Consider the following 17,633-nt stretch of genomic DNA (forward strand, 5'->3'; position numbering starts at 1 on the left):
TCTCCTTTTTAAAACAGCTGTATGGATGGAAAGCGCCAACCATGGCTTGGCATGATGTCTCCACTGGCCCTTTGTCGGAGGAGCAGCAACGTACTGACATGTGTCAGAGCCCAGGGCTAAAACCTACTAACAGCATCCGATGAGGCTTCTGCTGGTCTTTGCCGAGCAATTTGTTAAGCAACTCCACCAAGCTTCCTCTGCGTCATTCTTAAAGTCTGTTTCCTGATCACCTTGGCCTCTTGGCTGTAACTTGGCTAGGTTTTCATTCGTGTATTTGCTTGGGTCTCATAACCACTTCCTCTCATCAGCCACCCTTACACTTTCACTTATCAAATGTGCTAAGGTGACCTCTGTTTTATCCCCTATAGAATGAACAACAACAAAAAATCTGGCAGTAGCCTGCAAATGGAAATGGATCAGTCTGCATTTCTTTCCTAGTAACTTGAGGAGTATAGCCTTTGCCCTACTTAATCCTTTGCTGCTCTCCATCAAAAGACACTTTTTTATCATACAGTTTATGGTAAATGAAGGAAAGCCACTTGCAAAGCAGCACCGTGCAGGATCACTGCCTCAGCTCATCAGCTGTTGAGTGGAGGGAGCAATCCTGCAGGGTGTGAGCGTTGCTTTGCAAGCAGCGTTTGCTGAAGGGAAACTCTGCAGAATTGACTCTTCCTCTCAGCTTAGGGGGGGGGGAAGGAAAACACAACATCTCGTTCCCTTGAGCCCCCAGTCATATATTTAATTAGAGGTTTTGAAACCCAAATTAAACATTAGCCCCACCCTTCAAACTTAATCGGGACTGGCTCCAATGTGGCCCAGGTGGTCCCCTGGTCAACCCAGGATGGGTTGGCCTGATCCCCCCCCAACGGAGCCATGGGATGGATGGGGGGGGGGCTGTAGAAAGCCCTATTGATCTCCCATAACTAATATTTAAATAGTGACCTTCTGCTAACTTCATCAATTTCTACTTCTGTTTCTGATGGAATTTTACCACATCCCTAGTGGTCAGTCATGTTTAGAAAAAGGGACTGAATTACATGACTTTTTGGGCCCTTCCACAATTGAGTGTGTGTGATGAGAGAGAAAGAGAGATAGAATGTGCATGTGCCTATACTTCCAATCTTCTGTGCAATTATGCAATTACAAAAGATATAGATATCAGCAAAACTCTATTACTCTTAGCAAATGGTGCAGTAAATATTGCCATAATATGGAGAAGTTCTTTCTCTTACTCTCCAGTTTGATTTCCAAGCTTGGTTTCTGATCTTGTCCAAACCCTTGAAAACCTGTAACATTCAGATGAATATTCCCATCAGATTATATATGCAAATTAATTTGTTTGTTTAGACTCATTAATTGTAATGCCTTTGCTGGTATTTCTGCTGATTTCTTGCATTTATTTAAATTATTTCTTTGGAGACTCAGTGCTTTGCCTACAGCTGTTCTGTCATGGAAGCTGCAATATCCTATCCCAGGGTATCTTTTGATCCATATGATGCTCAGTAGCAGATTTATTATTCTGTTTGCAGACATTCAATTCTCCCATCCCCACCTTCCCCAAAGAGTAGAACCGATGCCTAGAAAAAAAACATAATCTGAGCAGCATGTTTTCAGGCTATTTAGCAGCATGGTTCCCACTCCCTACCCTCATACAATGCCACACCCACCACCTTTGAGATTCTAATTGTATTAAAAAACGTATTAATTTAAAGCAGACCTTTAGTGTAGTGGCACCTACCTTTTGAAATTCCCTCTCCTTAAATAGGAGCCATCTCTGTTATCTTTCCAGCACCTACTGAAGATTTATTTATTTATTTATTTATTTAATTTCATTTATAAACCGCCCTTAGCCAATGGCTCCCTGGGCGGTGTACAACATACAATAATAACAATAATCAACAAAAATCGCAAGATATAAAATACAGATACATAATAAGACTACCTAATGTTAAGGTAATTAAAACATTAAAATACATACAAATGAATTAAAATGCCTGGGAGAATAGGAAGGTTTTGGCCTGGCGCCGAAAGGATAACAGCGTAGGCGCCAGGCGTACCTCCTCGGGGAGACTATTCCATAATTCGGGGGCCACCACCGAAAAGGCCCTAGATCTTGTCATTACCCTCTGAGCTTCTCGATGAGTCGGTACTCGGAGGAGGGCCTTAGATGTCGAACGAAGTGCACGGGTAGGTTCATAGCGGGAGAGGCGTTCCATCAGGTATTGCGGACCCACACCATGTAAGGCTTTATAGGTCAATACCAGCACCTTGAATCTGGCCCGGAAACAAATCGGCAACCAGTGCAAACGGGCCAGAACAGGTGTAATATGTGAGGACCGATTGGTCCTCGTCAACAGTCTGGCTGCTGCGTTTTGCACTAGTTGGAGTTTCCGAACCGTCTTCAAGGGCAGCCCCACGTAGAGTGCATTACAGTAATCCAATCTAGAGGTCACTAGAGCATGAACAACTGAGGCGAGGTTGTCACCGCAGAGATAGGGGCGTAGTTGGGCTACCAATCGAAGATGGTAGAACGCATTCCGAGCCACCGAGGCTACCTGAGCCTCAGTGACAAGGAAGGATCGAAAAGAACCCCCAAACTACGAACCTGTTTCTTCAGGGGGAGTGTAACCCCATCCAGAACAGGATGAACATCCTCCATCTGTGCGGAAAAGGCATTCACCAATTTAGAAGGATGGGGTTGATTCAGATTAACAACAGCACAATAGTGTTGATAAGGCATGCTTTACTGGAAATATAAAGCAAGCCTGAAGCATCTCTCAGAAGATAAACTTGGCCTGCAAGAGGTGGCGGAGATACTCATGTCACCTGCCAGACAGTAGTGAGCAAGGATATATATACAGTCACTGCTCTGTCAGTCCCTCTCTCTTCTGAAAATGGGGGCAGACAATGCTAGTCAAGCCCCACCCCTTTTTATTATAAAACCTGGTGGAAGCAGCTTGAGTGTTGTTTTTTTTTAAAAAACAGCTTCAAAGATATGTTTTCAACTGATTGGCAGATCAGCCATATTCTCCCTCCAGGTGTGGCTAATGGAAACATTTTGTTCTAGGGACTAGTGCATTTATAGCCCTAGATGGACCAATGGGTCTGACACAGTATAAGGCAGCTACCTATGTTCCTAACTGTGGAATGCTGCTGCTGAAGTCACAAGAAAATCTAAGTTCTCCTGGCTAGATATTGATTTAGTAAGGATAGAGTGATATAGGTTTCATACCTCCAGAAACATGCTTGATCATATGATGGGGCAACCAACAGCATACTTCATTCTGGCATCTGAGATGGCATGAATACAGTTTTTATTTTGTTCTTGAAATAGGATTTTGCTACTCATGAATCAAGAGTCCCCACACAAACAACACCAGGCCCTGTGGAAGGTGCATCACCGCCCTGATTGTTAGCGTTGTTGTCACAGCAACCTATGTGGGCAGAAATCTTGTGTTGCCAGTGTGGAAGCAACAATGGGAGGAAAAGCACTGGTAACAGAGTTATCTATAAAGATGTTCTAAGATACTAAACCAAAAGCACAAAGGAAAAAGTTGATTTTTAGGAAAGATTGAAAGAAAGTCATCCACAACCTCTTCCCGATTTTATTCCAGGGATGCAAAATCCTTCCTCAAACATGCATGTTTGAGAGCCATCTTTATGCCATTTACAGAGCTTTGTTTGACAGTGACATGGGGGAGAGCCTTCCCAGTTGCGGCACCACAGCTTCAGAATGCCAACCCCTCTGGGATTCAGCTGGTGCCAACACTGCAGAGCTGTCAGCGCCAGCTAAAGTTTAGCTTTTTGCTCAGGTCTTTTGCTGGAGTTTAATGCCAGATTGATCGTTATTCTGGTTGCATTTTACTTGCCTCTTCCTTTTATATTGTTGTTTATGCAGATGTATTATGTTTCAGCTGCTCTGAAATTGCGTGTAATGAAAGAGCAGGATGGAAATGTTTTCAATGCACAAAATAAATGAATGAATATGTTTAATTAAATAAATAAATAAAAACGCAGGCAATTGCTTTATACTGGGTCAAACCATTGGTCCATCTAGTTCAGTATTGTCTAAAATGAGTGGTAGCAGTTTTCCAGGGTTTCAGGCAGGGACTTTCCCAGTCTTACCTGCATATATGGGGACTGACCCAGGGAACATCTGCATGCAAAGCACATGCTCTACCACTGATTTATGGCTCTTTCCCAAGAAGCCATGCCTACAATGTATGTGGATATGTAAGGAGGGCTTCTCCTTCCTAAACCCTGTGCTAGAAGAATCACTGCGGCCACATTCGGCTCTTGCAAGATTGTGGCTGCTTTCACACTGCACTTAATTCCGTTATTCTAATGATTTCTTACCTGGTAATTTGCGCATTATATTTGATCTTACGCACGACGCACAAACTAGCTCCAGAATTCTAGTGGTATGTAGTGGAAGTTTAGCGCTAATTTCCATGATAAATGATACCAGAAATAATCTGTTAGCAAGGCTGGGAACCCGGAAGATTGCAGGAGTTTATTGCTAGCTGCAGCCGCTCATGTGGCAGGCATCCCAGCATGCAGTGCGTTCCTGCCCTTTAGTCGCGCAGGTTTGTTTTTTTTTGCCTGATGAACATTGTACCGGTATTCCAGCATCGGTGCAGATAGCAGCAGCATTTCCCACACATACCCCTGTCTTGATACAACTAAAACAATTTTAAAAGTCAGATCCTAAAGAGAGAGGTCTTTCATGGTGACGGGATGAGATCTTAGACCTCCTACACAGTGAGGAACAGTGTGCATGGGTGAAGGACAAAAACAAGCCGTGTGAAAGACTGTTGCGTGAAATGCCGGTACATTGGCTGAAAAAGCTGCTGTTCCTTAATGCAACAGGTACTGCAGTGTGAAAGGGATTTTAGAAATCGGGACAGAAGCGCTACCTTTTTAATCTGTTAAACTAACGCAATCAGCCCCATGTGTGAAAGCAGCCCTGTGTTTCTCATGGCTAAGAGTGATAGGTTGATTCAAAGGGTGGTTCAAGACAGGGTCTTAATATTGTAAACAGTTTATTCAGATATTGCAAACGAGTCACTGGCAACAACTCTTTAAAACATCAAATCTCCCCCAGGACAGGGAAATTGGGATAAATGGGGTCATTTTGATGCCAACGACATCAGATGCATGCTGTGAAAAATTCACATGCATAAGGAGCACCCATCCCACAATAAACACCTGCCTGGGACCTCCCCTTCTTGACACACACAAGGCTTCCCTTATGACTTGTGTGTACAAGGAACGTTTCTTTCTTTCTTTTTTAAATAAAAAGCCAGATCAAAGTTTGAAGGAAGAGCCAAAATACATGTAAACTATTTATTTTCTGGCAGCTACAAAAGTTTATAAAGAGGCAGTACAGCTGATTTCTGCCAGCAACATCTGCCCAGGCCTAGCACTGGGATAGCTAAGATTATTGTCAGCCTTCCTAACGGAATTCCTGTTTCTCTTCCTTTCACACACAGATACAGAACTACTTATCAGGCCATCTAGAAGAACACAGAGATCTGTGCAGTTGGTGGGAAGGGAGGGGAGGCTTTTCATTTGGCATATCCTTCAACCTAAGCAAAGAGGACATTCATTTCCACATGCTTTGTAAAAAGCATTGAAACCAAACAATGGCAACTGCACAGCTGGCTTTAGAAATCTGATGTCAACAAGGCACAAGGCGTGTGTTTTATCTCAGGATAGATTTGGCAAAACAGTGTGTGCTTGATTAAAAATGCCTGGCAAAAGACACAAGCAGCCAATAACTCAGAGAGCGAAAGGCAAGGGATGCCAAGGCTTCTTTCCAGGTCAGTCCAACCAAAGAGGTGATAAGGCAACCACTTTGATGTGACAAAATTCTAAGGACACCTGCCTAGGTATTTTGGTCATGTAGGTATTTTACAGAGACAGCCACAATCAGAACTTTTGGAGGAGGCACACAGAGATCACTCATCAGTCAGGTGATGTCTCCTGCAACTTAATGGATTTAGAGAGGTGTGCCCATTAGTCTTTTGCAGCAAAACCAATACTGTATTTTTCATTCATTCATTCATTGGCATTCACTCATGGCCGAGTAAGATTGTCTTCCAGGGTAAGGTCTTTAACAGTGGGTCCGTAAGTGACTGTGGAGGCCAATTCTGGATCCACACAGCCTCCCTCAATAAGGACATAGGTTTCCAGATGGAAGATGGTCACGATGAGGATTTGCTTGACGTGCCTTCCGCTTAGCTCGTTTGTCCCTTTCGCCCTGTACTCGTGCTTCTTCAAAGTCCATACCACCTTTGATAATGGCTGACCTCCAATTGGAACACTCATGGGCCAAGGCTTCCCAGTTCTCAATGCCCATATTACATTGTTTTAGATTAGCTTTGACAGCATCTTTAAACCTCTTTTGCTGTCCACCAATATTCCATTTTCCATCCTTAAGTCGGGAGGATTGCCCAGGCCCAGCCTCCAAGAGGTCTTCTGTATCTTTAAAAGTTGTGCAGGGGGAAGGGAGAATTCCACCTTGTGGTTTTCCCCATTACAGTGTTGCAAGAACACCTGCACTTGGCTGACTTTCTCTTCTCCTAAAGATATAGGATCAGTCTCAGGCCCTGAACCTGGCAACCCGAAACAAAAGAGATCACTTGTATGTTGAAATACATACAATTATTTTACATATATTTATAAACAACACATGTCAGTAATGGTTGTAACTCACAATAATTTTTCTAAAAAATATTTATTTCTTAAACAAACAACATAAAAATAGGGATAGGCAGGAACATAAAGTGACATGACAAACAGTCCAAAAGCAAATTATGATTCCCAGATTTCTCAAAAGGCTGATGACAGGTGCTGCTGCATACTTGTTAACTATTTGTTTGCTATTGCTTTATAGCATGGGAGGGGAACCTATGACTCTCCATATGCTGTTGGATTCCTGCTCCTATCATCCCAAACTTGCTGGCAGGGCTAATGGGAGTTAGTATCTGAAGGGCCATAGGTTTGCCATCACTGAAACAAACTCATTCTCAATGTTAGACATTACATTTATATTTAGCACCCATAGGATGTGCAGAATAACAAAGAAACAGTCTAACTGATATTGGTCACAATCCTTTGTACTTGGTGTCCTTTGAAGAATGCAGAGTCTTCTTTCCTTTGTGCTCAAGTCCTGGAAATAGTCAAAATCTTCTAGGTTTGTGCTTTTCCAAGGGATCTGGATAAAAGTTGGATCCAGTAGAATTAATCTGAGCTTTAAAAAGAGCTCAAAGAGAAAGAGGGAATTGTGCCACTCTTTCAACTTCCTCCTTCAGTCATATGCACTGAAGGGAGAAAAGGGTAACCACCTCACCACCTAATGGCCAAGAGGGCAGAGGGGACTCAAAAGGCTTTGGGGGCACTAAGAGAAGACCTAAATAGCATCATCATGTCCATGCATGCCACATTGTTAAATTATATCCAGGACTGCTAAACTCTGCAAATTTTTTCAATCTCTCTGGAGCAGCTTCTCCCTTCCTGGGCTTGGCTGGACTCTTCTCTTAATATATACAGTTCAAAACATATCACACTCTCTGTCTCTACACACACCCCCGACAACAGCTTTGCTATTAAGGCCCATATTAATTCAATCAAAACAATAACCATTCCTGAAGCGATTAACTTTCTTCCATCTCTTATAGAGAACTCTTAATTTATATTTTGATCCCAGCACATACCTCCGTATAGTCCAAAGCAAGTCTGTACATTAACACAATCTGCAGGACTTCTCAATCCCTTTGGAACAGTTTCTTTTTTTCCTGAACCAGGCTGGATCTTTGGGCTCTTTTGAAAGCGGTCAACCCACACTGAAAGGCCACCTAGTGAGCATGCTCCAACAGCTAGCTCTAGGAAGAGAAGATGAAAGGGTGATTCCACATCTTATGCTGGTAAATAAAAGCATGCTGGATTATTGCTACTAATACAAGGAATGATAACTGTAGTGAAATGTGTCTTTAAGGTGATTTAGTTAGTCAGTGCTGTGTGTGCTGGGCGAGGCCTAACAGAACAAACTCAGATGTTTTACTGTTTAAGAATTATTAAATAAAGAAGCTTTATTTTATCCTTGGTCTCATCCTGATCAATATAACATGGTGTCAGAAGTTAAGAAATCCTCACAGTGTCTCCAGAGTAGTAGAGCTCCTGAGACACCTGGAAAAAAACCCAAAGGAAAGCAATGGCAAAATTTTTCACACCAGAGGCCTTTGATTTCATCAGGCCTGCAGCATGGCCAGATTGGAAGCAGAGGTTTTCCAGATACCACATTGCTACAAAATTGAATGAAGAGAAGGAAGAAATTCAGGTATGCTCCTTGATTTATGCCATGGGTCAGCAAGCAGAGCATATATTTAAATCATTTGAGTTTGCTGCTACAGAGGACCAGGATGACTATCTCCTAGACCTGGGGAAATTTGATGAATATTTTGTGCCACAGAAAAATCTCATCAGAAACCAGGGGAATGTGCAGAGGCATACATAAGATGGCTGCATGAGAAAGCTGATGAATGTGCTTTTGGGGACACCAGGAGTGAAATGCTCAGAGACCGATTGGTAGTGGGAATTTTGGATAAAGACCTGTCCCAGAAGCTGCAGATGGAATCCGATCTCACTTTGGAGACAGCTGTGGAGATAAGAAACTCAGAGCTTATAAAAGGCCAGGTCCAAGACCAGGGTGCTTTAAAAGGGCTACAAGAAATAGCCAAGAAACCCCTGCAGAAATGGAAACCCCAAACTCCAATATACCAGAAACAAATATACAGCCAAACATCTAATACTCAAATAAAAGCCCCAGATACACAAGATGTGGGAAAGGGCATACACAAAGAGCAGTCTGTCCTGCTAAGGCTGCAGAATGCCACAAATGTAAGAAGATAGGTCATTTTGCCGCTGTGTGCCACACTAGAATGGTGAGTGAAACTGTGGAGCAGCAGAAAAGTCAAGAACAATTTTTTCTGGGTCCAGCCACATGAGTGGAAAATTCCACAGATCCTTGGGAAGTATCACTACAAATCAGTGGGCTCTCGATAAAGTTTAAAATAGACATTGGTGCAGATGTCAGCATAATTTCTGAGTCTGTTTACAAGTCTTTTTCTAACTCGCCTAGTCTCCACCAAACAACAGCAGTTTTAACTGGTCCTGGAGGACAGAATCTAAATTGCATGGGATACTTCATAGCAAGAACCTGCTATAGAGATAATGACTATGACTTTAAGGTCTATGTGATCTCTGCAAAGACCAATAACTTCCTAAGCTGAAATGTTGCAACTATGATGGGGTTGGTGCAACGTTTAGATGAGCTTTCCACAGAAATTCCCTGACACAGTTGGAACTTTGAAGACACCACCAGTACAGTCAAAGCTCAAAGAAGGGGCTGTACCTATGCTATTCACACTGCCAGAACAATATCAGTTCCACTGCTACCCAAAATAAAGGCAGAACCAGAGCTTGGAAAAGTTACTTTTTTGAACTACAGCTCCCATCAGCCTAATCCAGTGGCCATGTTGCCTAGGGCTAATGGGAGTTGTAGTTCAAAAAAGTAACTTTTCCAAGCTCTGAGCAGAACTGGATAGAATGGTTCACTGTGTAGTCATAGAACCTATCACAGCACCTACTGATTGGTGTGTGCCAATGGTTCCAGTACCAAGAAAGGACAGACAGTACACATATGTGTGGATCTAAAACCACTAAATAAAGCTGTCAAGCAGGAAAAGTACATTCTTCCTACTATGGATGATATCCTGCCACAGTTAGCTGGTGCCCATGTATTTTCATTGCTTGATACAGCAAGTGGATTCTGGCAGATCCACCTAGCTGCCAACACTGCTAAATTGGTTACATTCATCACTCTGTTTTGGAGATACTTCTTCAAGAGATTGCCATTTGGAATTTCAAGTGCACCTGAGCTGTTTCAGAGAGAAATGGCGGAACTGTTACAACACTTCAAAGGCCTTTCAGTGTTCATGGACAATGTGTTGGTTTATGGTGCCACAATGGCAGAACATAATGAAAGATTGGCCAAGGTCTTAGCCACAGTAAGGGCAGCAGGGTTAAGACTCAACAAGAGCAAATGCATCTTATGCCAGGAAGACCTTACATATCATGGACACTGCATAAATGAGCATGGTGTGAGTCTAGATCCTAAGAAAGTAGAAGCCATTTCTACAATCAAACCTCCAGACTCCATCACAGGACTGAAAAGATTTTGGGGAATGGTACATTATTTAGGATGCTTCTTGCCAAATTTGGCAGAGAAACTACACCCATTAAATATACTTTTGAAAGCAGACAGCACATGGTGCTGGGGTCCAAGCCAAGAAAAGGCCTTCTCAACAGTGAAAAATCTCTTAACAGAGGCTCCAGTACTTGCTTACTATGAAGTTAACTGGCAGACCGTAGTGAGTGCTGATGCCAGCAGTTATGGTCTGGGAGAAGTACTACTCCAAAATCATGATGGAGAGTTGAAACCAGTGGCCAATCACTCAAGAACACTAACAGAAGCTGAGACCTGATATGCTCAGATAGAAAAATAATATCTGGCTGCTGTTTGGGCTTGTGAAAAATTCTCAAAATATCTCTATGGGCTACACTCTGTACAGACCCTTGGTACCGCTGATAAATTGCAATCAATTGAGTAACAATACGATGTCAGTGATTCCTTTTATACATGATGAGGTACAATCCTCAAGCAGAATACAGACAAGGCAAGACTCTTGTTGTAGCAGACACACTGTCAAGAAATCCACTGGAAACTCCAGACCCTGAAACAACCCAGTTAGTTGAAGAAATCAAAGTCTATGTAAATCTTCTACAAGCTTCTAAGCCGATATCTACCACACTCCTTCAACACATTCAAGCAGCTACCAGCACTGACCCAGACCTTTCAACAGTGCTGAAATTTGTCAGAACTGGTTGGCCATTGTACATGTCTAAAGTGACAACTAACCTTAAACCTTTCTTTGCAGAAAAGGGAAATTTTACAGAGTTGGAGGAAACAGTCTTATTTAGTGATAGAATTGTCATTCTTGCTACAATGTGACAGGAAATGTTGGAAAAACTCCATGAAGGTCATCAAAGAATCACTAAGTGCAGAGAACGTGCAAGAATGACCGTTTGGTGGCCACGAATAGGGCAAGACCTCAAGGCAATAATAACAAACTGAGTTTTGCCAGACAAATAAACCTTCACAACTGTCGAGACCCTGGATCAGGATCTTGAATGGGATGTACCGGAGTGTGGGGAGGGGGATCCGGGATTTCAAGAGTTACAGAGCGGGGATGAGGAGGAAGGGAGTTTGAGAGAGAGGCCAGTAAGAGACCTTGAGATTCCAACGGCCGGAGACGCAACCCAGCCAATTCTCACGCCTCCTTTCACGCTGCAGAGAGAGGAGGGGGAGGGAGAAAGAGGCATTCTAACCCCACCCCAACATGGTAGTCCGGGAAAGAAGCCAGTGCCCAGCTCCCCCCCTCTCCCTCCTCCCAGCTGGCTCAAAGATGTCAGTACTTCGGGCGAAGAAGGGGGGGAGCCACTCTCTCCGCGCGCCCACCGCAAGCAGAGGAGGGCCGAGCAAAGGCGGGAGGAGGGGGGAGGATCACTCAGGAGAAGCGCTCGGCTTAGAGAACGCCTACCTCCTACTTAAGCAAGGAAGAGGCGGGAAAGCTTTGCTCTGTCAACTTTCTTACAACGCTGCAGGATAAGTAAGTTAGGGATGAGAGTGAGTTAGAGTAGTCGTGTGCATGAAGCGTCGTACTTTTAATGTGGAAATCTCCTTAATAAAGAAAGAATTGCTTTCACCCTTGAGTCTCGTTCTTGAACCCCATCCTGGGCCTGACAGATTGACAGAGCCACCTTTACCTCCCGCAAACTTCCCGCAACTTGCCCCGTACAAGATGGACGTGGGAGCAGCAGGAGGGATCACCTTAGAGTCGCTGCAGGCAGACTTTCAAGCGCTGCAGCTGAATTTTATCACCTTGCAAGCCGAGAATCAGAACCTGCGAGCCGCAACGCAGGCTCTGCAGGTAGACAACCAAGCTCTGAGGGCGGCAATCGCCTAGATCCAGGCAGCGCCTCCTGGTGCAGCTGCAGCCCCCGCCAAGACTCCAGTTGGACTGCCCGCCAGGTATGCAGGGCAGAGCGATCAATTTGCCACGTTCCTGGCCCAATGCGAGCTCTACATGCAAGTATGCAGGGCAGAATTTCCAACGGACGATGCAAAAGTGGCATTCGTAGTAAGCCTCCTTGGAGAAGCGGCGAAGTGGGCCACCCCTTACCTGATCCGTGCAGACCCGTTGTTGAGTGTTTACGCTGGGTTCAAGACGGCCATGGGGGAAATGTTCCAAGACCCCCAGAGGAAAGAGACAGTGGCAAGAAAACTCAGCGCCCTTCAACAGGGGAGGGGGACAGTGGCGAGTTACACCAACACATTCAAACTCCTAGCTCAAGAGACTGATTATAATGATCCAGCGCTCATGTATTTGTACCAAAGTGGATTGGGTTCAGAGATCCTGGATGAACTGGCCCGGATGTCAGCCCCAGGCACGTTGAGGGATCTGATCCGTGTGTGTCTGCAGGTAGACCATCGACTGGAAGGCCGCCGACTGGAGAAAAGACAGGAGACAACACGATACCCTGCTCCCACACCCCTGCCCCGAACCCGTCTCCCCCCAAGTTCGACACCTTCCACTAGCAGTGGTGAGGAACCCATGCAGTTGAGGGGCATCAGACGGACGAGGAGAAGGAGAGGCGGCGGAGGGAGAACCTCTGCCTGTACTGCGCCAAACCTGGCCACCTCGCGAGAAATTGTGGAGCTAAGGCAGGGAAGCCCGAGCTGTCGGGAAACTAGATGGCCCAGCTCTCGTAGAGGCCAGAGGGCTGAGGGCCGTTCTAAATAAAGGGCCTGCAGAGACACAACCCCAGTCGCGGGGAGTTCTAGTATTACCGGTCCGGATTACAATGACGGGGGGACAGAGCTTCGAGACAGAGGCAATGATAGACAGCGGAGCCTCCACTTCCTTCATGGATGCAAAGTTAGTGGACCGCTATGCCGTTCCCACATGGAAGTTGGAAAAGCCTCTAGCCGTGGAGACCATCAACGGACGGCCTTTGAAGTCTGGAGGTGTAACTAGAGCGACTCAAGAAATGGAGATGGAAATCTGGGGCCACTCAGAGAATATTTCCTTCTACGTCTCACAACTCTCCAGCTTCTCGGTGATCCTGGGAATGCCATGGCTAGCGAAGCATGGGCCACGGATTCACTGGGGAGAGGCGATAGTGGTGTTCACCTCCAAATACTGCCATGAGAACTGTCGACCCTCGGAGACAGGGGCCATTCTGGCCGGGACCGAGCCAGGAGCGGAGGAAGTGACACTGCCCGACAAGTATAGAGAGTTTCAGGATGTGTTCGATGAGAAGGAGGCAGAGACCCTACCCCCACATCGACCGTATGACTGCGCCATCTGGTCCCTGGAGCCAGCATCCCAGCGGGGAAAATTTACTCACTCACGGAACAGGAGCGAGAAGCGCAGAGGGAGTTCTTGGAGAAGAATTTGAAAAGGGGGTTTATTCAACCATCACAGTCTCCAGCGGCAGCTCCCTTGCTATTCGTCAAGAAAAAAGGGGGAGAGTTGCGCCTGTGCCATGACTACCGTGCGCTGAACCAGATTATTATACCGAACAGCTACCCCCTGCCCCTCATAAAGGAGCTGCTGGATCGGTTGCGTTCAGCCAAAGTTTTTTAAAAGCTGGACTTGAGGGGGGCGTACAACCTGGTACGAATGAGGGAGGGGGACGAGTGGAAAACGGCTTTTTTGATCCCTCAAAGTCAATTTGAGTACCTCGTAATGCCTTTTGGGTTGTCCATCTGTCCAGGAGTGTTCCAGAATTTCATGAACCAGGTGTTTAGAGACCTCCTAGACTCTTACGTTATTATTTATCTGGATGATATCCTGGTTTTCTCAGAGAATCCACAGGATCATGAGCAGCACGTGAAGACAGTGCTGCAGAGACTGAGGGAGAATCGGCTGTATGCGAAGTTGGAAAAGTGTGGTTTTGACCTGACTTCCCTGGATTTCTTAGGGTATAGGATCTCTCCAGAGGGAATAGAGATGGACCCGGGCAAAGTGAACTGTGTATTAGAATGCAATCAGCCCAAGAACAAGAAGGATATCCAGCGCTTCTTGCGGTTCGCTAACTACTACCGGAAATTCATTCCGTGCTTTTCCAAGCTGACGGCCCCCCTGACGGAATGCCTACGGGGAAAAGAAGCCTTCCGGTGGACCGAAGAGGCAAGGAGAGCCTTCGAGGAGCTAAAGGAGTGTTTCTCAGGGGAGCCGATCTTGAAGTTTGCTGATCCTAGTCTACCCTACATCGTGGAGACAGATGCCTCTGACCTGGCCATTGCAGGGGTTTTGTTACAACCGGGAAAAGAAGGGGAAGGACTGTACCCCTGCGCATACTTTTCGAGGAAGCTGACGGACCCCGAGCGCAATTACACTGTCTTGGAGAAGGAACTCCTTGCGATTAAAGAATCCTTCTCACACTGGCGACAGTACCTGGAAGGGACTCAGCACCAGATTGAGGTTAGGTCAGATCATAAGAATCTCGAGAGTTTAAAGACTGCCAAGAAACTGAACCAAAGGCAGATACGGTGGGCTCAGTTCTTCACTAGGTTTAACTTCCGGATAACTTACTACCCACAAGTAAAAAACCAGAGGGCAGATGCCCTGTCCCGAAAGCCGGAGTACAGAGAAGGGCTCCCACCAGCCACACTTCAACACATCATCCCCCCAGAGAGGATAGTGGCGGGTGCGTGTCAAGAGTCCTGGGAAAAAGAGCTTAAGGAAGCCCAGGCACAAGACCCTTACGCGCTGCAATGCCGGGCAGAATTAGACACCCCAGCCATGAAAGAAAGCGGGTTCCACGAAAGTAAAGGCCTGCTGTGCCGCAGGTCAGCGAGGTATGTGCCCCCGGGGGAGATGAGGACCCGAGTGTTAAAACAGTGCCATGACTCCCCGGCGGCAGGACACTTCGGCATTTTCAAGACTATCCAAACAACCTCCAGAGACTTTTGGTGGCCTCAGATGAGGAGGGAGATAGAGACCTATGTACAGACCTGTCCGGTCTGTTTAAGAGCAAAACATGCGCCGGGAAAGCCAGTGGGGCTACTCAAGACTTTACCCACACCGGAGGGCCCTTGGAAGGAACTCTCGATGGACTTTATAACAGATCTCCCTGAATCACAAGGGAAGACAGCCATCCTGGTAGTTGTCGACACCCTGACTAAGATGGCTCATTTCCTGCCGTGTGCAGGGATACTCAACGCGGAGGAGACAGCCAAACTGTTCGTGAGGGAAATATATCGCCTGCATGGACTGCCAGACAGCCTGGTCTCGGACCGAGGAACCCAATTCACCGCCAGATTCTGGAGGTCTCTGTGGAGACTACTAGGCACAGAATTAAAAATGTCATCGGCGCATCATCCCCAGACGGACGGGCAGACAGAGCGCATTAATGCAGTGGTAGGGGGCTATCTACGCTGTTACATCTCGTACCAGCAGAGTGATTGGATGTCTTACCTGCACCTAGCGGAGTTCGCCTATAATAATGCCCTGCACACCAGCACACGGCAGACTTCGGGGTATCCGGGGAGGGTTAATCGATATAATTGTAATGCCTCCTACCCAGTTTTAATATTGTTGTTGTAGATCTATTGTTTTTATTGTATTACTGTATTTTATTAATTGTATTTTAATAATTTTGTAAGTCGCCTAGAGTGGCCATTGGCCAGATAGGCGACAAAGAAATTAAATTTATTATTATTATTATTATTATTATAACTCCCTTCTTTGCAAATTATGGCTTTCATCCCAAGGCTTTTCCTAGCTCCCGAGAGGCACCCACGGTGCCAGCGGCCGAGGAATTCGCCCAAGAACTCCAGGCAATGCAACAACTTTTACGCATACAGTTAGATGAAGCCAAAGAAAATTACAAACGTGTGGCGGATCGGCACCGCCAAGAGGGAACACCAATCCGAGTGGGAGACCAAGTCTGGATTTCCACCCGGTTTCTGCCCATGCTGGGTAAGTCTAAGAAACTGCAGGACCGGAGGATGGGCCCGTTCGAGGTGGAGGCGCAACTCAATCCTGTAGCTTACCGGTTGAAACTACCACCCACGTTTAAGATGCATCCCGTATTTCGGGACTTCCGAGAAGGGTGACTTCGCTTCTGCCTGCTTTTGAGACGGGCTCCCGCCTCAAAAGAAGCTTATTCAGATATAAATCAGTCAGAACATTTTTTTTTTGACTGATGAAATTTCTCCCGGGCAGGGAGAAACGTAGAGATCAACCTCAAAAGCCTGTTTTTGTTGGGAGGACTGGATTTCATTAATTTATGAGAAAAGGTCCAGCCAGCAATGCCGGACGGACTTCCGAACAAGCTCTATCTGATTAATGCGATACGTTTATCTTTTCTTCAAAGAGAAAACGGACTAACAGGCAAGCACCCTTCTTTCTATTATTTTTTTTACTTGGTTTAAATTGTTGCAGCAAAAAGAGATTTGTCAAATGAATCAGCTTTAAAGAACTTCTGGGTGAGCTATAACTCTTCTCTGTTATTCACGAAATTAACAGCTTATCTCTGTTTCTATTGCAAAAAGCTGTCCTGGAAGTGCATTCTAAAGATATAAACAGAAGAGGGATTTCTATTCCGAGGAACATTATATTGTCTGGGACTATTCTCTTTTTGGTCTATTTTATTTTGACGAATCTGCTTCTTCACGACGCCACTAACTGTTTTGATGCTGGGAACTAAATTTGTTTTGTATTCTTGAACATAGAGAGATAAGGCAGGCTGCTCTGTTTATACTGTGATGTCATCAAGCCTGGAATATTAACCCAATTGTTGCTGAAATAAGAAGTGGTTCTTCTTTATTTTTGTTTTGTTTTGTTTTCGTGGTTTTAAAAATGGCAATCAAGAAAGTGGCTGAGAATCTGGAAGTAATTATGTTTCAGAAAATAATGGATGAGATTGAGATAACGAAACAAACCCTGCGACAGGGCAGTAAGGAGCTGAAAATTGAACTGAGCAAAATGACGCAGGAGCTTAAAGAAATAGGGGATCCTGTGAGAGAGGAGAATGAGATCAGAGATGAGAAAAGAAAAAATAAAGGGAAGATACAAGCCCTGGAGATTGGAACAAATGTGGAATTGGAAAAAGATCTGGAGTTTATGGATATTAGAAATAAAATCTACTGTTTGGAATTTAACGTTATCTCTGAAGAAATTAATGAAGATATTAGAGATAAAGTTATCAATGGCTTGGATAATCTTCTGGACTGGAATGACGTGATGGAGCTTGATATAGAGAAAATCTATGGAATTAACTGCAGCCATGTGACAATGGAAAAACTCTCAAGAGATGAGCCAGTGCATTTTGTAAAAAAGAAGAACACAGATATGACTTTACAACAATATTTCAGCAACTTATTCAGAATTGATGGCAAGAAAATATTTGGGATAGAGGAAATTCCCATCAGACTCTTATTATATGACTATGGCTATGACAGCAAGATTATTATGGAATACTGATAATGGAAGATTGGA

General features: G+C 45.0%; 1 protein-coding gene across 1 annotated transcript in view; it reads right to left on the reverse strand.

Moving 5' to 3' along the window:
- Positions 1-1,869: 1,869 nt before the first annotated feature.
- LOC133376439 (uncharacterized) overlaps positions 1,870-17,633 on the reverse strand; it is a 28,630-nt gene continuing 12,866 nt past the window's right edge. The window contains exons 3-4 of the mRNA XM_061608573.1: positions 7,719-7,886; positions 1,870-6,617 (exon numbers count right to left, since the gene is read on the reverse strand). Of these exons, the coding sequence (XP_061464557.1) occupies positions 6,373-6,617; positions 7,719-7,886 (413 nt within the window). The 3' untranslated portion in view covers positions 1,870-6,372. The remainder of the gene's footprint in view (positions 6,618-7,718; positions 7,887-17,633) is intronic.

Source organism: Rhineura floridana, chromosome 1 (genome assembly GCF_030035675.1).
Source record: "Rhineura floridana isolate rRhiFlo1 chromosome 1, rRhiFlo1.hap2, whole genome shotgun sequence".
Lineage (NCBI taxonomy): Eukaryota > Metazoa > Chordata > Lepidosauria > Squamata > Rhineuridae > Rhineura > Rhineura floridana.